This window comes from Neodiprion fabricii, chromosome 4 (assembly GCF_021155785.1).
Source record: "Neodiprion fabricii isolate iyNeoFabr1 chromosome 4, iyNeoFabr1.1, whole genome shotgun sequence".
Lineage (NCBI taxonomy): Eukaryota > Metazoa > Arthropoda > Insecta > Hymenoptera > Diprionidae > Neodiprion > Neodiprion fabricii.
Window position 1 is genome coordinate 31,771,852 of NC_060242.1, and position 25,446 is coordinate 31,797,297.

The following is a 25,446-nucleotide window of genomic DNA, read 5'->3' on the forward strand; positions in this document are numbered from 1 at the left end:
TTTATACTCGAGCCCTGGGCGACGCCTCGACGCCTCGACGCCCCCCAGGAGTCCCCACCGAAAGTATCCTCTTACCCTACCTTCAAGACCGCCAAACGCTCCCGGAGACGTCTCCTTTGCCGAGTTGGCGCGCCTTCACCTCCAGACTGCTACGGGTAATCCGTGTCAGAATTATATTCACTAGCTCATCGATCGCGGTAATTTGCACTCGTAAATTGAAGAGAAAGATTACAAAACGCTACAAGTGCCATTTTTTTTTCCAAAAGTACGCATGCTAGGAGGCCAATGTTTACTGAGGACATTTTTTTTCTCTCACTAGCAGTTACAACCTTTTTCAATAATCCCCTTCAATTATCGTTCCCTTGCCATGTAATTCTGGTGCATTCGAGAGTGTAGATATCTATTTTGTTTCGGGAAACATCGTTCGTCCTTTTTTGATTTTAAAACTTTAGTATTAAACGTATTAAGAAAAATCGAACATTGGAATAAGGTTTGATTCTGAATTCGGTTCGACCCTCTAATCTAGATGAATAACAAATCATATCGAGAAACGAGTCTGCGAATGCAGACAGGATATTTCGAAATCGATTTTACTGGTAATTTTTCCAACCATCCGGCAGTAGGTATAATTAGCAACCGCTTGCGAGTTGCATCGTTTGCTCAGTTTATCATTGCACACAAACTGAAATCGTCATTCGACGGATATATGACCGAAGAATTTCGAATCCCAACAATTTTCGTCGCATCCTGTGCTTAGTTTCTCAATTAGCACAATAATGCGAGGCGACCTTCGGACGAAAGTGCATGAAATTTACATTGCTGCAAAAATTGGGAAATCATTTTATTACACTTCTTGTAAGCATAACGAAAACGCCTTTTGTCCCTGAGAATGGCCGGTGATTCGAAGGAGATTAGATCGCGATAGCTGCGGTAGAAAAAATATTGAATTCTATAGTCCGTATACCCTTTATTGGTGAATCAAGAGACTGCCTGCTATAGAATTACGCCTTGATCTACGCAGCTAGCTAAGCTGGCAATCGGTCCAGTTCATCAATAATTTCTAAGCCACTATACAGTAAAAGTGGGTCGATCATCGTCGCGAAATAATAATAAATCCCTGCCAATTGAGGATTATTTCTTGATTTTCGAACCTCGATTTCACACCGTCTATATTTTTTAATACACTTTCTTTTCGCCTTATATACGTATACGTATATATACAATGTATATAATGCAGTCGTATATGCATATTGCCAATAAACCCGTCAATTCATTTGCTTGCATTGCTCTGCAAGAAAAAATGAAATGCGATAAAAAGTGACAAATTTCGTCCAGGTATAAAACGAGATCGAAAACTCCCGCATCTCGACCTGAAATTTCACAAACGTGATGGTCGATGATTCTGTTCATAAGCACATCGAGACGACGAAATTTTCCATCAAATTATCCATCTGTACATAGATTCACCATGTGTATAGCGAATCCAAGAACTAGCTTGAATTTCATTAACTTCCTTTTATACAATTAACCAGACGTTTCTTAGCTGCAGCAAGATCGTTTTACTTCCCGTCATGATCGGCGTGAAAGTGTATTTACGAATATGGCGCTTTTTGTCTGTTTGTTGAGTCAGGATCTCTTCGCGTCCAAGATTCTGAAAAATGAGAAATGAGTCATAGGTTCTTTTTTGTATCTCAAGATAGCACCCGAATAAATGCAAATACAACCGTGACATTATGTAGGAAAAAAATTCGTCTCTATACAGCGTTCAGTATGAATGCGTGTGTGTGGCTACTCAAGGAAATCAACGTTACACCGCTAAACCTGCGTAGTCGGGCCGCAAACTGGAAAGTAGGAAGGTGTAACCGACGCGATGCTCTGTTCAACATTTTTTGCATATTACTTTGTTAATAATGCAACAACAGTACACGACAGAGAGTGTTTACGATCTTTGAACACCTTGCAGGATTAGACCACAGATCAAAGCGACAACTGATTCGCAAAGCGAACTTTTTTCCATACGTATACAATTATACATACCTATATGTGTACCTGCGCTCTCAGATTTCCATTCGGAAGAAAAAAACACTTGTACGCTTCTTTTCGATTCTCAGCATCGCGTTGTCTCCTCGAAGTTCGAAATATCAGTGTAAACAAACAGATTACCAAATATTCGGAGATGCAAATTAGTTAATTTACGCCAACTTGTCTTACAACTTCGGTCGATCATTAGTGGAATTTTCCCTACTCGTGCCATGTAATTATTATCTACCACAGAGACACTTTCTTCGCATCTGCATCGTAACTTCTAACGTGCTAGTTTAAATAAACGTGTGTATATTCATACTAACGTATCTCGTTCTGGATCTGAAATGACGTAAATCACTCGTCGTCGGTCTTCAAAGGCATGTAAGACATACACATAGGTAGGTCATGTGTACCTCTGCAGGCATTAATATGCCTATATGTGAATATCAACGAAGTAACGAATGATTCATATACGTCGCAGCAGGACTTTACGCAATGCAGGCTGCAGGCAGTCTGCAAAGATTTCGCATACATCATCCGTGAAGAAAAAAATGGACCGATATCCTCTTGTACCTGAAAAATTCATTGTTTTTTTTTTTACGCTGTATCAAGAGCGTAGAGACCGATCTCGTTTTACTTTGTCTTCGGAAATGACCTGCGGTCAAACGGCTTGTGGAAAAGGTGAAAGCAGATCGCACGGAAAGATCATCAAATACGCTTCCTCGCATCGACGAATATATATATATACCTGTATAGCACACGGATCTCACCTTCTCCTACGGATATATTTCTTGCCTGCAGTTCACAATCTGCGCTTCGTTTCTTTCAGGCTGCATTCGTGCCGTGGTAATAATTCTACAAAGACCCGATATAATATTTACGTGATATTCAAGTACGCACTGGAGATAATTTTTTTCTCCTCTACTATTATTAGATTTTCGCATTCATTCGTCATTTCATTTTCGTAAGCACTTTTTACTCCATCGAGATAGAAATTAACTTTCTACCACTATTTAAGATCCACGACCGGATCTGTACATGGTTAATCCGTACAGGGAGACTATATCAATAAGATTAATGTGCATATTTACCGTAGGTGTATAAGTTCGTTATGTATACAGTCAGACGAAGATGCTTATATACACATAATATATTCCGAAATAGATATATTAGTTGTTACGTAAGCTGACTGTTGGCAAAACATATTTTCAATACTTGTGGTGGCTGCAAATATACCACATCTTGTAATTTAAGTCTCAGGTGTTGCTTTTGAGATAAGATTCTCTACAAGTGCATTCCCATATTCCGTTTGACAATACAACCTATATAAGTTGTGAAAGTAACATTATTATACTGTTGTTTACCCGCAGATCATGAGTATACTATACATGCATGTAAGTGAGATGCCTTAAATTTCGTACGATAAATTTCTAACTTGTTTCTCACGCTTGATGCATCGGGAATTTCTACCTATATATGCATAGATATATCTACTCATGTGTATTATATATACATGAGAAAGTATGTATTATCAAGAGTGAAATTTCACAAGTATACACGGCCGTACGTGACTCAAGTTCATTGTTTTTTCGATATTCATCTTCTTTTCAATTTCTCGTTTCTGCTTATCTGAAGATCATAATTTCTGACGCGCGCCGGAAGTAGCGAAAATCACGAGTGTGTAATGATAAACGCGATTTCGAGTGAAAACCGGAAATACATCTTGTCCTGACACTATCCGCATTGTTAAAAATGATGTCTTCACACTGTTAGAAATCTGGCAAATCGCATTAGTCCACTTTTCGAGCTGTTTTCAAATCCCGCTCCAGGTATGTATACATACATATACAATATACATGCCGAATGAGGAAACCCAAGGTACAATAACGTCAAAGAAGAAGATGAAGATTCCCATACCTACATAGGATCTAGCATACGTTTTATTGACCCCTGGTCGTAGCTTAGAAATAATTTTGTAACGGTCTAATATCCATGATGCATGTCGTCGATGTAAAAATTCCTTCCTCTACGGGTTTGAGGTGAACGAAGAACTGGATTTAAAAAAAGAAGAAACAAGCCGAGTCTCTGCACAAACACAAACACGCGTCGGGTCCCTGAATCCGTGTACCTGTCGTGTCAACCCTCAGTGAACACTAGAGAAAGGATTCTAGCCGGCAGAAACGGGCTTTTGTCTCTTTGATCATACCCTCCTGTGCCTGGATCGATTCATTGTTAACAATCAATAACAACTTTGCGCCAACCCATACCTTCGACATTCTCCCGCTGGGCACGTATTGCGACAGACAGAACCGACACAACTTGATCAGGTCCATGCCCATCCTCTTCCTGTTACCTCTCTGTCGTTTTATCAACTCTCATTTTAAGCCGCGGTTAGAGCCCTCCGAACCTGTTACATTTTTAAACTCGAACGGCTGCTCGATTTTCAACGCGTATAAAACACAAACAATTAATCTCAAACAATTGCTCGTATAAAGAAATTGGCAGATACAACTGCACTACGTGTGAGGTGGTCAAGAAATTTGTTCAAAATCGTGTGACAAAGACTTTAATACGAACACATACGTATGCCTGTCTGCATACGGCATGTGAAATTGAGTAATCGCGGTTGCATTTGATTTGAACCGGTATAATACAGTGGCTGTGAAGATTTTCTCCTCGTTAAACCTGCCAGGACTCGAAATATCACGCTGTATATTTCACTTTTCGTAATTCTCTTATTACAGGAGATTACGGTTATTACGACGAGTCGAACCAGTTGACAAACTTAGGAAGTGTCGTTCGTCGGATTATTATGCCAGCTAGTGTACGGATGCAAGTGTGCCTGCACTGGAAGCCACTCCCCGTAAATTGACAACAGCGGGTCCACCTTCTGTCCGCTTTTATTCTACCGCACGGGGGATTTTCATATTTCGAACAATCGAGTACAACGAAGGTGATTATCTCACGCCCACAGTGATTATTCGCACGAAAGAACGGCTGCACTTTGCTGTTGGCTGTTGTATCGTGTACCTGGACACCGTGAGTTCAATGATGAGACGACGACGACGACGACGCGATGTAATTACTCCACCAAGGGATTAATTACCATTAGCAATTCTTCGAGAGGATTTAATCGCGAATACTACGCCCTTGGCATAGTAAGTCCTAATTGGGGGGGAGGGTATTATATGGCTTGCACGCAGTTTAACGAAGTGCGTATATGTATACATATATGCCTATTCGATCGACGAACTATACCTGTAGAGAGGCACCTATATGAGGGAATTTTTCCCCCTTATACCAATGGAGAAACACTCGTGCTCAGCAACCACATCACCGGCGTTGCGTAACCCAGAAATTAGCTTCACGTGAAATTTGTCGTCAATCGTCGAACCGCGTAGATATCGGTTGTTATACTCGCTGGTTGTAATTCATTCTTGGAAGTAGACGAATCGGCGGAAGCCAACTCAATCGCAACGATTGATGGTATAATCGGGCAATTCTGAAAAATCCAATCCATGCTGTAATATCGCTAAGTGCAGCAACGCACGTACACAGCTATGAGTATTGAGACGTCAATGCAAGGATTTTTCAAAGAACTTTTTAACCGCACCTTGTATGCAGAAACGCCAATACATACGCGAGCAAACATAGTCTTATTTAATTAACTTTATGCAAATTTCTGACATTCCGCTGACTTTTTTATTACTACACCTATTTACATGTCACCTACATGGAGGTTTCTATTCTAAACTTTATTATCATAATAAAAACAACAAATAATGACCGAGAGAATTATGGAGTCGATTGGTAAATTCTGATTAAACAAGTGTGATATTAATTCTAAATTATACCTGTATTCTACAAGGATTGAAATAAATCTGCATTATCTGTTAATATTGAGAGGTCAGAACTATACCGTTGAACGTAAAACTGTTCTAATCATTGTTGCAAAGCATCCCAACGCTACAGTTTTCGATATTTATCGCAATATTCAACTCGAACAACTGTCCTCTGAAAATGAACTTCAATTTAAGCATCGACTTATTGTATAAGTTCTGTATAATTGTGTCAAAAATACAGATAACGTAACAGGATGCACTTTTCTTCGCAATAATCATTGCCATTGGACGTCAAGTTATGTTTCTATAATGTACGCGACGAATTGTCGATTAAAATTATATTTTAAGCGGCTAGAGAAAAAAATTACAGGAAATTACGCGATACGTATATAATGACAATAGCAATAAAGCGGCCACGTATAACAATAAGACACTCGCGTGTAGAATTAAAAAGCAAAGAGACAATGATCGGATGCATGAGACGAATTGAAAGTAGTGGCAGATAAGTTTGACCTCAAGCGTTTTGTGTTGCCGGTAATCGGACGGAATGATTGTCGTCTATAAGCTGCCTAGTCGTTTGACAACTATTATTATTGGCATGGGGCTTCATAGTCAGTCTCTTATACACGGTCCACGTCATGGTGAGCCCAATCTCAAGCTTCCATTGTTACTTTTATAAGTCGGTCTTATGGAGGCGAGAATCCTTCACCTCAACGTCAACCTTGAAGGGGGCAATTGACTGAAGCACGTTTCTCATGGATTACAAGGAAAAAGAAAAAGACGGAAAAAAGATACATACTCTATACGAATAAATGTGGGGCCCATTATACAATTTGTTGACAAAAATCATCAACCCTGCAAGGAACCCTGCTGAGTTTGCGCGTCAAAAATGACAAGTGTACAAAATTGAAACAACGCTAGCAAAGAATCAGAATTCGTGGAATCGATATTTTTAAAAAACAATTTAACGAATTAAAAGACATTAAACTTCCTTGTTACTGCCAGAGGATATCTCGGTGCAGGATAATTATTGTCGGTATAACAAGCGCGTAGGCACATGTGGGATTTACCTCTATTGCAATAGTAAACACGACGGGAATTGAATGCCGAAGTAATCGAATGAATCATTGGAATTCGTTGCTTATTTTATGTAATACAACGCAGGTGCATGAGATGATTATATCCTGTACGTGAATGGTGTGAAAATCTGATATAAAACGTAATTTCATGATAGAGGATGTCAGAAAAAAAAAATCACACTACCTGCAGACTTTGAAAATCCGCAATGATAGTTTCAGTGATTTGAACAGGCAAATAAAAGTCTTTAATAATGAATATATATATTTTTTATCTATTATATTAAGACTTATAATTGATATATACTCTTGTAAGATATTTTAATTACAATTATACTACTTTTACAGCGATAATTGAACGTACGCAAATAATATACAGTAACATCAAAGGTAATTCACTTTCCGAGTACGGGGCACGTTCTTATCTGACTATAACTCCATTCTCGAATAACAACTGATATCAATATCATACAGACTGTCTGTATTCCAGAGTCTGGAAAACTTTAACTTGAATATCTATACAAAGAGAATGAGCAGAAAACTTTTGCTATTATAATGTCTGATAATCTTTCCTAGCGATATTTACACAAGAATGTCGAATATTCTTTAAGCAAACACAATGATGATTTATTTGCGATAATTCTTTTATCACTGTATCGTTTTCTATCTTACGTATGTATACCTATGTATAAAATAACACTATCTATAAATTTTACGTTTGTCTCTTCAATCTTTAATCACATTGAATATTCAGTTCAGATTGGGAGTTATTTTTAAACATAAGTTTCGATTTCAATTAACACCATGAGCGATACCCACATATAACATGCTAGGTACACCTGAATAACAATCAAAGCACGACTCAACAAACTGATTTTGGTGTCAAATATCTCGATATTGAATTCTACTCTACTTGACCCCATCTGTGTTCGACCCCTCGCATTTTATTGATACATTATTTGTATCCATGTTTTCCGATAACATGTAATAAAATTTATATCGTATGAGGCAGAGGAAAAAAACGATTAATGAATTTTAATAAAATTCTAATTCGAACTTGAATTTAGTATATTAACACGGTGATAATAGGGTATATGATTCATTAGTGAGTGAAAATAAAATATCGTTTACGTACATACTAATAAACATGAAAAGGGCGTTAAGAATGAATTTTTCTTTTTATGTGTACAGAATTAAACAATAATATGGTACATACAGATTCTAAGTTCCTAAGTATCTTTGAATATTTGAATTACAGCAGGTTAACATATATTATATTTATATATTAATATTCCTAAAACAATTTTATTTTTACAGCCCATGCAATGTCCACAAGGTAAAAAAAATATGCTAATTAAATAGATACATCATGTGCTTTGGTTTACGCATACGAAAATAGAGCTTGATTGCACAAATCTTAAACACGGAAGAAAGTATTCAACTAGAACCCATATACCCTATGACACGTGAAATACGAGCAACTTGGCAAAAATATGAGATTGGATGCTGAATTTCAAGAGACATGCGGTCTGTGCTACATTGTAGATTTATGTCTCTGATATTTGTGTATTTGTATGCACACATGTATGACGATCACTAAATCTCATGCTGTACTTGATGTGGTAACTTCAAAAATAAAAGTTTGAATGTAAGCTATATGAATTCATAAAATGCGGGTGTATACTGGTTTCCATCATCTTTTAGCAATTTTTTAGATTGAAGTTTATCAACATAGTCTTTCAAACTTATATGATATAAGATTCAAATTCGTTTCTGCTACAATTATTATTTCTGAAGCAATTTTTCTGGCCATGAGAAACGAAATCTCTCAAGATAAAATTGGGTGTAGCTTCAAATCGAATTGGACGAAATCAGCTTCATTTCAAGTTAATGAGACTTTTTGTGCTAATCCAGAAAATCAAATTCAAAGTTATATTATAAGTGAATTTTGTTTTTTAATACACATAATAATTTTGTAAGCTTCGTTGTGTCTGACAGCAATGATGCTTTACAACATAGAAAGTAAATTGCTTCGAGAGCCGTTACCTAGGATTTATCATACGTATGATAAACGCAGAATCTTGACTCAAATTCGTACACAAAGTACGTCTTGGTTAAAAGGTGTGTATATAATTTGGGAGACAGTCTGAATGATTGAAAAGCTACTTCACTGTCAATTTTAAATGCTCTTGAAGTTGATCTTTATCCCTTTCTTTCAGGTATTACAATAGTCAAAATAACGGGAAGAAATCGAGAGAAAGAGCGATAACTAAAGAAAATGTTCTATTGAATTAATACCTATGTTCTATCCTATAGCCTGATATTTGTGAAATCTTAATAATTCACACCACAGTCGGTGCCCCTTCTACAGGTCGTTAGCAAAACGGTGCTGCCAAATTTCAATGCGATGCTGAGGTTTTAAAATTGGATCCAATATTTTGGACATTTTGTTGATCAGGTCCTTAAATCTTGCTCTGTCACGAACCATTGCTTCCCATGGACCTTTCCGAGCTGCTCGATATGCATAATCCCATGCAATCATCGTATGAATTACAGGGTGTTGCGAAAACCGTACCTGCTTTAAAAACATACCAAATTTTCAAACTGTAGAATTCATGGAAAAAACAAACTGTGCTACATTTTTTTAATACTCCATGTGTCATCACCAAATTACATTGACAACAATGACCAATTATTGTTCACTATACATCTTGAAAATTATCAAGAGAGTATGGAACTAAATATTACCTTTAATTTTGATCTACAATTTCCAGAGTCGCAATTTTGATCCTCATCTTCATCGTCAGTCGTAGTATAATCATATTCGGAATCTGAACTATTTTCAAAAACAATGTAACAGCTATCCTCAGAGTCAACGGAACTGTCCGAATGAAGCCTACTTCTGTTAATGTTCATCTCTGATTCAGTCTCTTCATTTTTGTCAGTACACGCATAGGCTGTGACATCTATCGGGCATTCAGGTACGTATCTGTCGTTACAATTATTAGAGATCAGACCTTGGTTGTAGTTTGTTTGTTGTTGCTTCTGTTTTCTGCATTTCACATTGAAGTACCCGAACGTCAATGGAAATTGCGAAGTGCCAGTGTCGACTTCTGCACCATTGACTCCATAGCGAAGCTGTCTTCCATCTTCATCGATACATGGCGTACTCTGTACTTCCTTATCGTTTTCACAATCTCCGAGTTCTTCGAATTCTTTGAGGTCATCCTGAATGTCGGCGGACAATCTCTGCCGAATTTGCTCCTGTCTGTGTCTCGACTGACTAACGCCAGAGCGACGAAGCTGGGATCGACCACGACCCCTGCCTCGCCCCCTTGCAACATCCATGGGCATTTGTTTGTGACAGTGCACCTTGGGTGAGTATGGCCTTTTGGCTGGTATTTCAGAGTCCGGGGATTGAGATTGAAAATTGAACAAGCTGGTGACCCCGTTCATAATTTTTAGCGGAAACTCCATGAGGAGTGACATGCCAATTCGACAGGTGGGTGCTATGCCAGTAAAATTACCGTTTCCTAGATTTCTCAAATTTTTTACAACCGCTGTTGGGAGATTGAGATCATTTTCCGTGTTCAAAAACGTGGGCCGATCACTAGCCACCGTATTCGAGACGTATAATTCCTGGTAGGACTCGTTAGGCAAACTCATAGAAACGTCGTCTAATTGCTGTTTCATTTCCCTCGGCGTATTTTCCGTTATCATGTCGCTGCCTTTTGTATTTTTTTTTTACCGTCTCGTTTTACAAGGACGTCTCTCCCGCGCCTGACAATCGTATAAATCTCGATGTATATCTTGGTTACCGTATGAACTCTGACTTCTCAAATATCCGCAGCAGTAATTTCCCCTCTTGTATTCAAAATGACTCTTATCCAATGCGGTCCAGACTTCTTGACTTGTATGTACGAAAATTTGAAGCGATTCCATCGTAGAAAAACACATTTTTAACTGCACTGAGTAATACGGAAAACTATCAGGCGGCCATTTTTCACTTGAGAATTATCTCTTGAGCGTCACGCCAGGCAATGCCGTCATATCGATACATCGCTAAGACTATCGACAAACTGCGTCCGTTCTCGGTGTTTCGCCAAAATTCTAGACGCATAGCCAAGTTTCGTGAACTTTACAATTTTCAAATACCACTGTGAAATAATTCTGTTTTATATTCACAAGATTGGAATAATTCCAGGAATAATTCATGTGAATCCGCTAGTCATAATTTGCTTAGGTTGCATCAGTGTGACGATATCTCGTCAACAAAAGAAAGTGCAGTTGACTCATTACTGCAAATATTGCATGTTAGTCGGGAACAAAGTTTGAAATTTTCGATAATCCGACTCTCGTCCCTCCGATCTTCGTCGCGAGCATTTAATTCCCACGTGAGCATTTACTACCGTTTCCTTATTATGAGCTGTAGTGTACTTTTTTTTTATTCAGCGTCCCTTGACTCAATCCTATTCATGAGCGAGAAATTCATCGTGATATATCGAGCTTCCGACACAAGATGCAAGTTCGGCGCACTTCACACAACTTACTTGATCAACAGAATAGTTTTAAACTTTTGAGTGAGTCAAACATACTGGCCGCCATCTCTGTTGGTCGATGGCAGAGTTGACCGGTGGTCAACGTAGGAACTTCTTCGCCCAAGAGCGTACATATATGCAAAATCATTTATGGTGCCTACGGGGTCCCAAATTTTTAGAATTTTTTTTTACGAGAACACGTGCTGAACATTAATTCTTTGATAGCAAAGACCGATTCAATCGTAATGAAGTACAGTTTTTTGCTTTTATTTATGTAGTGTATTCTAGAACAAAGAACTTTATATTTTTTCAACACATGTAACAGCACTATTAATACCAAAGAATAAGCCAATAACAAACTTGTTGACCATTCATAGTAATATTTGCTTACGCTGATATATGTTGTTATTCGTCATAATTACGTATCTTTGCAATGGTCTGTAAAAAGAATAGTATTAACCAATAGATCCAAAAAATTTTTAAATAGAACAGAAGTACGCATTTATGTTTGTATCAAAGTATACAGGATAATTACTTGTCAATTTGTTTATTCCACTACATTTCTTGTAGAGATCACAGTCTTTTTCATAACTTATGATTATAAATAAATCTTATGATCATTGCCATGTCATGGTTACACAAATTTGTAACAAATATTTTCAAAAATGGTTTAATAAAAATATCATATATTATTAGGATGGTCTTTAAAAAGCCCGTCTTGAAAAGATCTCTAGATCGGTTCCAAAAAAAATTAAAAAATTTCTTACATGATTGAAGATGAGCAAAAACACTCGGCGACAATGATCGGCCGCCAAATTCAAGTAATGACTAACGAGTGTGAATTGAGAATAATGACTGATTGATTTGTAATGAAGCTATAAATGATTTGTCTTTTTTTATCTTCAATATTCAAAGAATTTATCTGCCAAGGCTTGAATTGATTCAAGAATGTCACGCGCAAAGCTATGGCTTTTTCTTCATTTCCCCGCTATATTGAAAATAGTTCAAATACCCAATGTAATATGTCATTTTTTACATCGATTTTTCATCGTCAGTGATTATTAGCGGTTTCTGCTCAAATTCGAAAAAATGATCTTTTTAAGCGTCACTCTGATAATTATACCAAACAATGCTACATCCTTTGCTTCTTGTACTGTCAAGCTAATGGCCATCTGAAAATTAAGCGTGTACCCATCGCATCAATCGACCCTCAAAATCAGAGGTCCTGTAAAATAAGAAACAATTATTTTGAAAATTGCTTTCCAATATGTCGTATGAGTTGTAATTTGAGAAAATGAGATTCAGAAAATTATGTGCAACCTATCTGGTATGTCTATCTATCATCTAAAATGATCACAAAGATCTGTACACTCACTCCATCTCATCTCGTCCCATTTCCATATGTGCAGAGTATCACCTTTGGGGTTGTAGTCTTCCCACATTCCCACATCGCACCATTTTCAAGCTGTTATTGTACACGTGCTGGACTCCCTCAAAATTGTCTCGCTGAATTCACTTCGTACAATTCTGTGCATTTTCAACTCAGTGCTTCCTTGGAGCCCTTGCCCGATTCATTTTGTGCCTTCCAGGCTGTGTTGTAGCCATCAAGGACCTCGTCTAGAAAATCACAAGGATACCTTCATTACGCTTCCACGGAAGCACTGCTGTTACACGCTTTAGTGTAATTTTACGTAGCCTAACATTTTTTAGTCATAACACATAATATATGCAAATAAACTTTAATCTAAGCTTTTTTGGTTTTATTGCGTTTTTCATAGTTTAGTTCATATCGTAATTGGGACGATTAAAACAATTGCTTGTAGTTGAAATTTGATAGTCGGTTTCTTTTCCATCACAGAACTCAACTTTGAGTACAACTCTTGTGTGTTGAATTGCACAACAGCCCCACCGCATTGGGGGTAGTAAGAATTTTCTTTTCAGAAATGAATACGCTTACCTCTGATGAACTTGCTGATGATAGCATTGTAGATTTTAAGTGTTACTGGTAATATTGTACAGCAAACTCTCGGCATGCCAACCAAGTTGTGTAATCGCTTTAAAGATCCTGTCATACAAGATCCATCAGTCCTAGCTTGGCCAAAACTGGCACAATTTTTTCTTCGCCTTTTTTTGGAATACTACTTCACAAATGTTGATTTGATTATTTACATTCGTATAATTAAATTTTCTGATTAGATTTATGAACTATAACTGCAGTCACCTTAACCAGTTTTTCTTCCACTAGCTAACACATTTCACGATTCAAATGTAGTTTTCGTAATATTGGAGCTTAAATATGTGTGTAGAGTTTCTCGATGTCGAAGGTCAATAACGTCAAAAACAAATTTGGGTGGGTACCAATCACCAACTTTAGTCTCTTATCATACAATATACTATTTCTGCACTTCTGTAAGCAGTATCACATCGATTGATACTGTTATGCTCTTGAATCAAATGAAGAACTGAAAGATAGCTGGGATGAAAAATTGAATATTGTAGATTCAAAATAACAATATTTCAATAACTATAGCATGTGTATTTTAAAAACTATACAGACAGAATTGTGGAAAACTTGAGGATCGGTAAAGTTACACTATGTACTATGTTACGATGATTCGCCTCATGATTGACGTAAATACAGAAGTTGCATTTGGGGAGTTTAAATGCTATATATTATTAACAATTCGCAACTCTATTTGCAGTATTAGAACACAGACGCTTTAATTTTCTACTTATAACATCTAAAGATATTGCAATCCGATTCCAAGTTGGAACTGCTGTAGTACGTCACTCCGAACAAACAATAAGGGCATGATTAAATTTAATTCAACTCGAGCCACATTTCCCAGTTTCATCGCAATTCCGGCACCCGTTGTACATCGGACATTGTTTGTGAAGATCTTCAGATTCTCTGTCAAGTCGCGATCTGCAAGGCCCAATTGAATATCACGCATTAGTTGTTCTCTATCTTTGTTTTCTTCTTTGTAAGATAGTTTGTTCGTTTAATATACAACTCACCAAATTTGAAGCTACAGTTAGTTAAATTACCACCATTGATAAAACCATGTAGCCTGAACAGATCACCAAAACTATTTCTGCCAGGCCTGAATGGTAGTGGGGTATAAAGATGGAGGGCCAGAGCCCAGTAAACATCACCACCGATAGAATTGCCTTCACAACGAGGCCCACACCCTCTCATATCGAATCCCCTGAGATTTAATGGACCTCCTAGGAAAAAGTTATCGCAAATGCTTATTTGCATGTCATTACTAATTCCTTGAAGCAATCCAGACTGGAACCCCAATTGGAAGGTCTAAAATGAACAGAAATTTCTTCTACATAAAATACAGTCAGAAACTAAGAGTTGCACACACTATTGCATCAGAATGATTGAACGACCAAATTGTTTGCTAACTAATTTAAAATTTAGTATGAAAATACGTACAGCAAATTCATGCGGCGACCAATTGCTCTGCATGACAAATTCGTTTTTAATAAAACCAATGTTTCCGCCAAGGCCAGCTACTTCAGTAGTGAACTGAATAAGAGAGCCAGTTGTTGGAAATATGAGACTATCCCTCTTGTCTATGCAACCAATATACCTCAGTGCCGATTTAAGGCTTGGTCCCGATTGTTCTCTAACACGAAAAGTGACTTGCTTCGAGGCACTAATGTTTCTGTAAGTTCCCTCGTATTGCAAATTATGTTTCAAGGTACCTGTACCACCTCGATTGAGTGCTAAATCCAGCAGAAACCCTGTGTCACATTGTTTGTATCCAGACCAAGGCAGGTCGTTTGTGGTACTGAATACTGATGCTGTCAGACTGTGGAAAAGTAGAAAATTTTATGAGTTGACAGGTTTAAGCAGAAAATACTCTCAAAATATTGGGTATGACAATATTGTGCAATAAACAACTTCACTCACACTTTGTGTAGCCAACTGTCGACGAATGGTTTTACTGCAGATACACTGACATTTGTTGAACTTTTATTGCCATATGAGTATTCCATTTGTAGTCTTTCACCTCTGCCAAAAATGTTCGGTGCTCTTGCACCGATAATAATGGAGCCTTCATTGTTACCAACCATTGTGTTAATACCTCCCATTATACGCTTCATTTCACTCACAGTAAATGTTACCTGCATTAGAAGAAACCTTATATTATATTTCATTATTACTTTACGTATCGATTATTTAGAGACTTTTTCTCAATTTCAATGTACTAAAAATTTATTATCTAAGAGATATGTTTAAATGCAGGAGTAGCCTTGCCTCAACACCTTCAGGAGTTGCATCAGAGCCTTTGCTAGTATCAATGTAAACTCCAATATTCCCAAAACAGCCAAGAGCATCAAGTTTTCCGCGAACCTTATGCGCTCGGACAATAACATCTTGGAAATCCTTAGCTTTGAACATCTCTGTCACCTGTGCTTTGACGATGTCATCTTTTGTTCTGACCAGACCATCTATGTGCACTTTATCCACTCGGGCCTGCAAAAACCAAATAAAGTATTAAATATTTGAAGAACAATTACTTCTACAGATGTGTCAAATAATTAGGTAATCACCCTGACTCTTTGAAGGTTTACTGGCTTACGTTCATCCAACGTTGGTTTTCTTGGTAATGCATCACGTTCTTGATCATAATAAGCTGACTGCAAATTAGAAGATAGTGACTTCATTCATTCAGAAATATCAAAATGCATTGTATCATCCCAACAAGTAACTTCCACAACATAAAGCTATAAGTGTCGTTTTTATTAAATTTCCTTTGTAAACAGATAAGCAGCAACCAAGTTCAGACGGCCTAAGCAAAAGTTCCTGCTGGTAATCCACAGATGAACCAAAACCAAAGAAGGATGTCACAGTACAACGCTAAAAATTATGCAGAAGCACCTTCCCCTACATCCTGAGCTGATGAATGGGACCCTGCATCGGGACCTAGTAATTCCAAACCCCACAAGAAAAGTACCGGAAGACAGACTACCCAGTCCAAGACCTGGAAAGGGAAGAAAACTAATGCCCCTGAAAAATCAGCTCCTGAAAAGAAGATTTCTGACCCCGTAGAGATCACTCGCGGAATAACCAAAGCTAAGAAGGAAAACCTTCAAGATGAGACGCTTTGGCAGGATGGTCCATACGCTGCTACCTATCCATTAACTAGAATCTTTCCCAACGTTGGAATACCAGCACCACACATCGATGCTGGAGACCACGTCGTAGAACAAATCGCAGGAGGATTTGGAGTGTATGGAGTGAACAACCACAACGCATAAAGCTATAAAGCACAAAACATCACGATGTTAGCTACTCACATGTTCATAGTCTTTTCTATAATCTTCTCGTTTTTGATCAGTTCGATTATGTGATGTTGTTCCAAACTCGCGAGGCGCCTGTGGCTCCTGTAATCAGCAAACATAAGAAAAATTCGTTATTTACAAATCAGTATTAGTCACTTTTAGAGATAAAAGTATTAAACCCAGCTTGCACTGTTGATGGGTTAAGATAAATTTTATTATATTTTGCGAACAAATATGAAAATGACAACAGTTGAATCATATCGCGATGTTATTTTGGGATCAAAAGCATGAGGATCACGGGATATTGTTAGAGATTACGTTAACGGCATCATCTACAATTCGCATTGAGTACAGAAATGCTAGGTTATCCCATTCAAGGTTTGAATTCTCACCTTCGCGAGCACTGTCCCCATTGTCTCTTTAATAGAAGATCTTGTACGAAATTCTCTTGAGTCAGGCTCTCATGCCGAATTTGGTTGTTGAAATTAAGCGTACATTTTTTTACTACTTTTACGCTGATGAAAATTTTGCGTCAAATGGGATTGTGGTGAACAAACGAGAACAGCCGGCACGCTGTTGCCAACTTATAAGTATATGATAGAGAATTTACTTTATTCACATACAACGTGTTATATATCTGGCCCTACGTTATGAATTTTTTTTTCTTCAACTGTAATCGTGATTGACACACACGTGCCTATGGTAATATGAAAAAATTGTAGACTTGTTTATCTCAACTTGAACATGCTGATGCTACGGCGAAATCAAAGATCTTTTTAATAAAGATAGCCATGAATGAATTTGTCTTATTGCTTTATTGATATCAATAATTTTTTTAATTAAAATTCGTTACATATCATTACATATATGTTATATGTATATCGAACGGAACTTTCTAGATTCTGGAATACATTGCAAAAAATATATTCCTCTCTTGTGCATATATTAAGTAACTTATTCATATAATGATGAATACCGCGTATAAAAATTACATTCATTTGCCTGGATGTAGAATTTAATTTATCTTTGAATTTGGCTATTAAGTAGGAATTTGCGATCAAACTCTTAATCTTCATTTTTAATTAATCATATTTAATTAAAATTTACCTGTGTAAATAGTGTAACAATTCATTGTATATACATAAATCTATTAGTCAACGTTCACTCATAACGTCTTATTGTTAGATATGTGAGACTGTTGCAATAACAATGGCAGTTGACTCAATTATGCTGAGAAAAAACAAAATTCGTTCTAATAAGTAAATAACAATTTTTAGTAGTCGTGGGTGTAGCAGGTACGAATATAAATTTAAATCAAAACAAGTAATCCCTACTGCGTTTTTTGTGTGTGTGCAAAATGAACACTGCAGTAAATTATAGTTTTTTTACAAGTGTTACGCCCCAGCCTGCTGCTCAGAGCCTAACACATGAATCGTTTCTAAGTACGTATAAATCGGCTATAAATGCAAGTATTTCTAGACAACGGCAGTGACAATATCTAAAAATACTCAGGGATCCTCAAATATTCATTATTCTAGTGTTACAAATTTAACAACTTGTAGCGATATGTTTCATTAGGTTGCAACAGGAATACATGCTCCGACCTCCTAATGAGATTTCCAGCAGTATGACTTCTTGTTGCATATTCCTTATTTGGCTATTCGAAAAATTAAATATTTTTCATTTTTCAGAGCAGTATTTGTTTAGAAGTGAAAACGGGAGAAATCTTCTGTTTATAACCAGTTATTACATTGACCCATCAGTGCCCATGTAATGTACTCAAGGTGCACCAACTGGGCTACCGTGAATTTCCAAATCCAATTCTGCATTTGATAGTGATTTCTGCATAACCCGATCCAATCTTTGCATTGTCACAGTATTTGAATTACTTTGAGAAATATTTTCACCAGTACGACACGGTCCACATACACGTAATGTCTCTTGCTTGATTATTATTTCATTTGTAATGTAGGCTTCGCGTCGAATTTGATCTTGTAACGTCTGAGACATGTTTGGAATACACCAGCGCACCAGAATCATCACCAAAGCCACTATATTCTAAAAACATTTTCCAGTATTAGCGATAAGTTAACTTGCGGACAATCACTACTAGGTCCTTGAATTTTTTAAATCAAATTATAGGTAAGTAAATATCAGGTACCTCGAATACTACAACAAACGCTAGTCTTGCAGCAAGGATATGCCAATACATAATGGTGTGTTTGTAATCACCCGATTCAGCCTCTCTGTAGTCGGGGTACCAACAAATTTTAATCGGTTCAGTATCATTTTGTATTTGTGGACTGTAATCCTGGTTAAAGTGGCTAGTATTGAATTTGGACAGTGAATTTTCAAGAAACCCTTCCAAGGAACTTGAATTCGAATAAGCCTTCATATAAACCAGACGTGGAATGAAGTTAGAAGTGAAAGCTATAATGAAACCCTGAAATGGAATTATCGTAAATCAGTGCAGCTGTAGCAAAAACAAACATAGTTTATCTACATAAATGATTATACTTACATTGGTGATTACTGACAATTTAGAAATAACATCAAGTATTCTAAACCAAACACCAATATCTCTAACTCGCTGTCCAACAGGCCTTCTGAACATAATCAGTAGCTTTTTAGCATCGAATCTCATCTCAAATATGTTGTTGATAAGCGCAAAAAATGGCGCCAGAGGAAAAGCAGCAACGAAAATTGTTACAAATCCATACTGTAACACTTTTCCGATTTTTTTTTTCAATTTTTTACGCTTGCATACAGATATAACTGTGTTTTCAATATGACTATGCCAGTTAATCAAAATATAACGCAGGAAACTTACCCATTTCTAAATATTCGCGGAATAAGCTCCTGGGACCCCATTCGACTAGTTTATAATCCTTGACCCACTGAAGGTTTATTCGAGACATTGATTTTTCTTTATTTCTATCTTTTTCTCTTCCAACATGAACCTTCACAGTATTTAACCATTTATAAAATAATGGAAAAACCATTTCTAAGATAGTGTTTAGTGTTTGTTTTCCAATCATGATGATGATTAATTGTATGGATAATTCTAATAAACATCCACCAGGTCCACATTCTTCCTGACGTAGTGTAAAGAACCGGATATATTTACTTGGATACCCAACAAACTTACCTTTAAAAAAGGCAATGTAAAATATGGAAGCGTAATAATTGACAAATTGTAGCAGGTATATCTTCAGAGTCAAACTGTCATCGAATTCTGTTTGTGTACGAAGGAGTTCGATCTATAAAAGTAAAAAAAGAAGTTTCATTAGTTTGAAGGAGCAAAAGATTAATTGCCATGGTAGCTATTATGGCGATCCATTATCAACTATACACATCTTTAATTTCTAATGCCGCTTCTAGCCTTGAAATATAAGGTCTCAAAAATCTTAAAGTTCTATTGCTTATACATCAGGAAACTAGTAAGGTATTATCCAAAAATATTATCTTATAAAAGTGTGTACATGTACCATCATGATTCACTAGTTATATTACCTCTGTTAGATACTCTGCTAACCGAATATATATTGAGTTAAGGATAACTATGCAGCACAAGTTAAGGCATGCAGCAGTCACAGTAGTAAATAATATGGCATAACTTGTCACTATAGTATCCTTGTAAAAACTTAGAACTGCTAAAACCGATATTCTGTAGAGTATAACAGCTAGAACTGTAACCACAGCAACAGCTATCTGTAAAGATGCAAATTTTCAATATGAGTTACTGGGTAACTGCATAATAATTGCTTCTTCGACAGCTAACAATGTAATGATAGTAGGCTTTTTGCTACTTTAAAACTGTTCTAGTTTTAAAAATCTGCTGATACCCAAGTTTCAACACACCAACAGTAACACAACGGAGGAACTAAAGATGATTGCCGGTAACTTCATCTTCCAGAACGAAAGATGAGGCTCTGACGCATCTGTAATGACATGTGTACGCTGTTTTTTCACATGCGCAAGACGAGCCAAATATTGTGGTCGAGGGTGTTCTTCTTTAATATCAAACCTGGTAAGATCCCAGCGATGAGTTATTTCGGCAGAATATCGTTTCCACAACTCCAAAAACATTGTAGCTAGAAGGAATGACAGTGCTGTGATATTTTTCAAAACTAGTACTGCGCACGCTATCTCAAAACCAGTGAGAAAATTGATTTTTTGCTTTCATGGCCGATAACAAAATTAAAAAAGTTGTAGTGAAAAGTTTGATTATTTGCAGCGTGAAAGGAAATTCAATGAGAGAAATTAATTTATTTTGTAAACTCACCCCAGAAGGACATAAATACAGCAAAAAAAACTGTAGCTGAATTATCAAACAGGTACGTGACTCGCGCATGAAAGCATGTATCTTTGAGATCCCAGTAGTCACAAAGTTTATCGCATAATGGACACATTTTCAGTGACAAATTGCCAGAGCAAATATCTTCACTCGGTTTGTTGGAATATAATGTGAGACAACTGTAGAGGAAGCAAAGTAAGCCAACTATGCTGGCTGGGATTAACATTTGCGTATAGAAACCTAGCCAGGCAAAATACAGGCCGATTTTAATGCCAAAGTAGTCTTTCACGTAATCTAGTGGCTGCCGATGCAAACATTTCTTGACACTCGCCCATTCTGTGTATAAAAGACTTCGCATACATTCCAACTTGTAAGGATCACCCTGTAAAAAAACACACAATAAATTACATTCTTACAACTCGATATCTGAATTGTGAATTACACAAGTTATATTTTGCAGAATTTTGCCACTCGGGGTTGCATCAGATTTAACAATTCTCTGATTAGTTTGAACTATATTGTTTCGAATTTTGAATCCTAAAGTGTGGGCAAAAATTATACCATAACATGAAAGCTTCCATCAAAAAATTATAACAGTTTCATTTAAGAAACAGAGAGTGTTATTGAATCTTAACAGATCTTGTCAGCAGCACGTAGTAATAAAGTAAATACAACCCTTTATTTTGGGTCTTGCATCTGTTTTTCCAACACCTTTCACTTAATACCTGGATTAAATACTGGCAGGTGACCATTTTAACAGGTGCGTAATATCCATTTCCGTATAGTTTAAAACAACCTGTTATTCTAACACTTCAGAATTGAATTTGACACAATAGGTAAAACCTGTTATCCCCAAATATATCTGTCTTTAGGGGTAACACCACTGTAAAAGCCTAAAAAATGAACCATTTCTTTTTATGGATGGAAGAAAAGGTAATAAGATAATAAAATTTGAGAAAGTTATTAGGCATATATTTAAGTATAATAGAAAAAATTATTAACAACAGATATTAAAAAATGGTGACACTGGAGCTATTCTCGCGAGACATGTGGTATGCAATGTAACTCGTGCAAATTTGAATTCGGAAAAAAAATCACCTAATATACATATCAATAGCTACAGAAATGTGTAGGGGATTTCCGATAACTTAATTTAAACATTATTTATTAGCAAATAAGTGCCTTTTCTTTTGTCGGAAATTGAACATTTTCATTCAAATACTCGCCAATTATACAAAAATCAATATTTTGAAAATTCCTTACGCATTTCTCCAGCTTTTTTTTTGTTTTAGTTTCAGTTTGCACCAGTTACACTGCGTGCTGCAGAATTCAACACATCTCACAAGAATGTCTCCAGTGTCGCCATTTTTTAAGATTTGTTGATAATAATTTTTTATAATATACTGAAATATATGCCTAATAACTTCCTTAAATATTATTATCTTATTACCTTCTCTTCTATCCAAAAAAGTGATCAAGAAAGCGCTTTTCTTTAGTTTTTACAGTGGTGTTATCCCTTAAAACAGTGTAAAGAAAGTTAATATTCTCACAAACAGATATGAAATACGTATTTGGTGTTCTGAATTTTTTAATGACAAATTTGTAGTGCAACTTAAAACATAAAAGTGAGGGTGAAGGTAACATAGTATCATAGTATGTATAAACCATAATCAACTTGCTATTATAAAAAAATGCTTACAAGTAAAATTTTTTGAATAATGAATATCTTAAAGTGTAATGAAAACCTGTTGAAAACTTCTACTCACATCATGTAAAGGATAGGCAGCCACGTATGCGTTTTCCGCAATTAATCTGTCGATCCCGAATGCAAAATCATTTTCCTTATCCTCTGTATACGTTGTCCTATCTAATATAAAATGAACAATTCGCGAACGTGTTCCTGGGCTAAAAAACTCAGGGATGTCCGAATCAAATAAGTACTCTTTGTCTCTACTATAAACCGCTGTGAACTGATGCTTCATTGTTGGAAATATCGTTTGGTTCACGTCAAACTTGCTTAAAAGACGTCTAAAGAATGAATTCACTTCCTTAACTATGATATTAGTAGAGGTTTCAGATGGACGAAATCCGGCCACATTCTTCATTGGCATTCTCAATTTCAATATCTCTGCATAACGGCGCAAAACTTCTATAGGAGCGTGAATCTTAATGAAGTTTAACCCGTTAGGCTCGGGTTTTTCATATTCAAGTTTTAGACCCTCGTGTTCCAGGTTTTCCTCAAATATCTGAAACCATATATATATAGTTGTTGTATTCAATTATTAGCTCCAATACAGTTCCTTCATATGATAAAATAACTGTTTTGATATCGTGAATGATTACCAGTGTAGAATTCGAGAGATTGAATCCTGAACTCATTCTTTTCTAATTCAAGTACATTTATCCATGTTTGACTATGGCTAAGTTAACATACCCTACGCATTTCCACACTTTTGTAAGTGATTGCTTCTTCATTATGTTCATCCCAGACAAGTACAAAGTCAATTGTACATTGCCCATCACGAAAACACAAACTTCGTGTCTCGACATAGTGTGAATTCTGCAGAAAATAATAGTATTTTAGATTTTCGATCATTTCAACATTACAAAAAACTAGTTTATTTTATTTGACACTGACATTAACCATTTTGCAATTAATAGCTGTTTCTGATTTGATATCAAGCAAGTTTTCGGTAATATTACTTCTTATCAACACAATTGCATAAGCTTATGACCTTTTATCACCAATAAAGCTGAATTTAATGGCAAGCATTAGTAGCCAAATGCTTGCATTGTCCATAACAGAAAAAAAATAACCAGTGAGGCCTGGCAATCAAAATTTTCTTAAATTTTTTTATGAAAAGATAATACTGTTATAGATTCATGTATGACAACTGTGTTAAATTATACTATTTAAGCCAAGTTCAGTGATTCTGGAACCAACTATGAGCGTTCGCCTCAACGTCATTTATGACTTCCTTTACTTATCACAAATTTTATCAAGGAAACTCAAAATTCAATAGTGTGAAAGGACAATATTAACAGATATTTGATTTATTTGCTATCACAAAAGTCAGGGAATTTTGCAACCACGAAATATTATTATTCGAGAAGCAAATTCATTTGGAACTTCTTCTTGCTGAGAACAAATATCGATCCATTCCTTGCATTTTCACACTTACCGATCTACATCCTCTTCTTGCTTCATCATCTTTAATTTGATCATATTTATCACTGCTTATCCTAGGCTCTATAGATCTTGCAGTTAATGAATCTCCACTACTACAGGAATGCACGCTCCTAGTTGACATGGCACTCTCTACGCTGTTCATACTTATAGCACTTCCAAACAATGTCCCAGAAACGTTTTGATATAAAGTTAACTGGGAAATGCGGTCGAGGTTTGAATGCGCTGAGCAATAAACGCTTGGCTGGGAATAGCTACATGTATGGCTGAAGCCGCAGCTGTGGCGCTGTGTCAGATTTACACTTTCTTCATCTTCCTCCATTTTTAGTTTGAACAATCAAGCCTTGCAGACTCTAGCACAACTTTTACAAAAATAAAGGAAATAACAACGTAAGAAGCATGCTAATGAAAATATTCAATTATATAACATACGTAACTGAAACTATCGTAGCTACTCCGGTTTCTCTTTAACTCAGGAGGTATTCTAAAATACAGTTTTCAAACGAAAATATCATTGATAAATATGCACATCAACGACATTGCACATGCATTTACGAAAGTCCAATGTATTTGAACATTGTTGATTGTACAAACACATTAAAAAACTGTAATGTCAGAGTTCTTAATCGTTAATTATTACATTCTTATCATAGCGGTCGCGAGCGTATCGCAGATCAGTAAATTATAATTGCAGTGGAATAGGGTCAACTTGTCGGAAATATATGAAAAATATTTAAAAATCAACGTAAAACTTTATTACTGATGCAAACATTTACAATACCAAAAATTAGAATAGCAGCGATCGTTACCTGAATATCGGTTATATTGACGTGAAACACAGTGACGATCGATCAAGAGTAAACATGCAGCATCATTTTAGAGTATCAGGTAAATAATAAAAATAAAAGTGTCAGTTTAATCTATTGGTCACCGTCGATTCATCGTAGATGTCCCTGCCTAAGATAGCTCCATCATGTCGCGGGATGCGGCAAATTTCTCTGTTTATTAAGGACACTACCGCTGACCAACCACGCATGCGTGTCATCCGTCGTCTGCTAGGATCACAGATGCATTTGAAATTGCGAAAGAACTTGCAAGAGCCGTGTGTTTATTTTATGCACGTTTAGGGGTTAATTTATCCGAACGATTGTAGCATGGATCCGATTAAGCTAAGACGTGA

General features: G+C 36.4%; 3 protein-coding genes and 1 long non-coding RNA gene across 13 annotated transcripts; 1 reads left to right on the top strand and 3 right to left on the bottom strand.

Annotated features, from left to right (window-relative positions):
* Positions 1-68: 68 nt before the first annotated feature.
* LOC124181107 (sorting and assembly machinery component 50 homolog B) lies at positions 69-17,315 on the bottom strand. Of its 4 annotated transcripts, XM_046567333.1 has the most exons (11): positions 17,175-17,315; positions 16,798-16,884; positions 16,051-16,137; positions 15,755-15,973; positions 15,407-15,621; positions 14,927-15,305; positions 14,500-14,794; positions 14,268-14,407; positions 5,713-5,718; positions 1,868-1,875; positions 69-80 (listed from the first exon to the last, which is right to left on the bottom strand). In XM_046567333.1, the coding sequence occupies exons 1-11, from the start codon at positions 17,193-17,195 to the stop codon at positions 77-79; spliced, it is 1,461 nt and encodes a 486-aa protein (XP_046423289.1). In that variant the 5' UTR covers positions 17,196-17,315; the 3' UTR covers positions 69-76. The 4 variants fall into 4 exon arrangements, with proteins under 4 accessions (XP_046423289.1, XP_046423291.1, XP_046423288.1 ...); XM_046567335.1 differs by lacking the exons at positions 69-80; positions 1,868-1,875; positions 5,713-5,718 and having other exon boundaries at positions 13,997-14,407; positions 15,851-15,973; XM_046567332.1 differs by lacking the exons at positions 69-80; positions 1,868-1,875; positions 5,713-5,718 and having other exon boundaries at positions 13,997-14,407.
* Positions 7,191-10,963, bottom strand: LOC124181109. 2 transcript variants are annotated; one of them, XM_046567340.1, is made up of 2 exons: positions 9,692-10,963; positions 7,191-9,518 (listed from the first exon to the last, which is right to left on the bottom strand). In XM_046567340.1, the coding sequence occupies exons 1-2, from the start codon at positions 10,661-10,663 to the stop codon at positions 9,309-9,311; spliced, it is 1,182 nt and encodes a 393-aa protein (XP_046423296.1). In that variant the 5' UTR covers positions 10,664-10,963; the 3' UTR covers positions 7,191-9,308. The 2 variants fall into 2 exon arrangements, with proteins under 2 accessions (XP_046423296.1, XP_046423295.1); XM_046567339.1 differs by having other exon boundaries at positions 7,191-9,521; positions 9,692-10,959.
* On the top strand, positions 11,027-17,582 carry LOC124181117. Its single transcript, XR_006870382.1, has 2 exons — positions 11,027-11,337; positions 16,321-17,582. It is a non-coding gene; the product is annotated as an uncharacterized LOC124181117 (long non-coding RNA).
* Positions 17,453-25,286, bottom strand: LOC124181101 (anoctamin-1-like). Of its 6 annotated transcripts, none has more exons than XM_046567318.1 (11): positions 25,076-25,286; positions 24,262-24,552; positions 23,514-23,639; positions 22,846-23,325; positions 21,068-21,461; positions 20,644-20,876; positions 20,296-20,493; positions 19,613-20,042; positions 19,304-19,509; positions 18,944-19,225; positions 17,453-18,840 (listed from the first exon to the last, which is right to left on the bottom strand). In XM_046567318.1, the coding sequence occupies exons 2-11, from the start codon at positions 24,409-24,411 to the stop codon at positions 18,562-18,564; spliced, it is 2,778 nt and encodes a 925-aa protein (XP_046423274.1). In that variant the 5' UTR covers positions 24,412-24,552; positions 25,076-25,286; the 3' UTR covers positions 17,453-18,561. The 6 variants fall into 6 exon arrangements, with proteins under 6 accessions (XP_046423274.1, XP_046423271.1, XP_046423273.1 ...); XM_046567315.1 differs by having other exon boundaries at positions 24,262-24,628; XM_046567317.1 differs by having other exon boundaries at positions 24,262-24,628; positions 24,907-25,286.
* Positions 25,287-25,446: the final 160 nt, after the last annotated feature.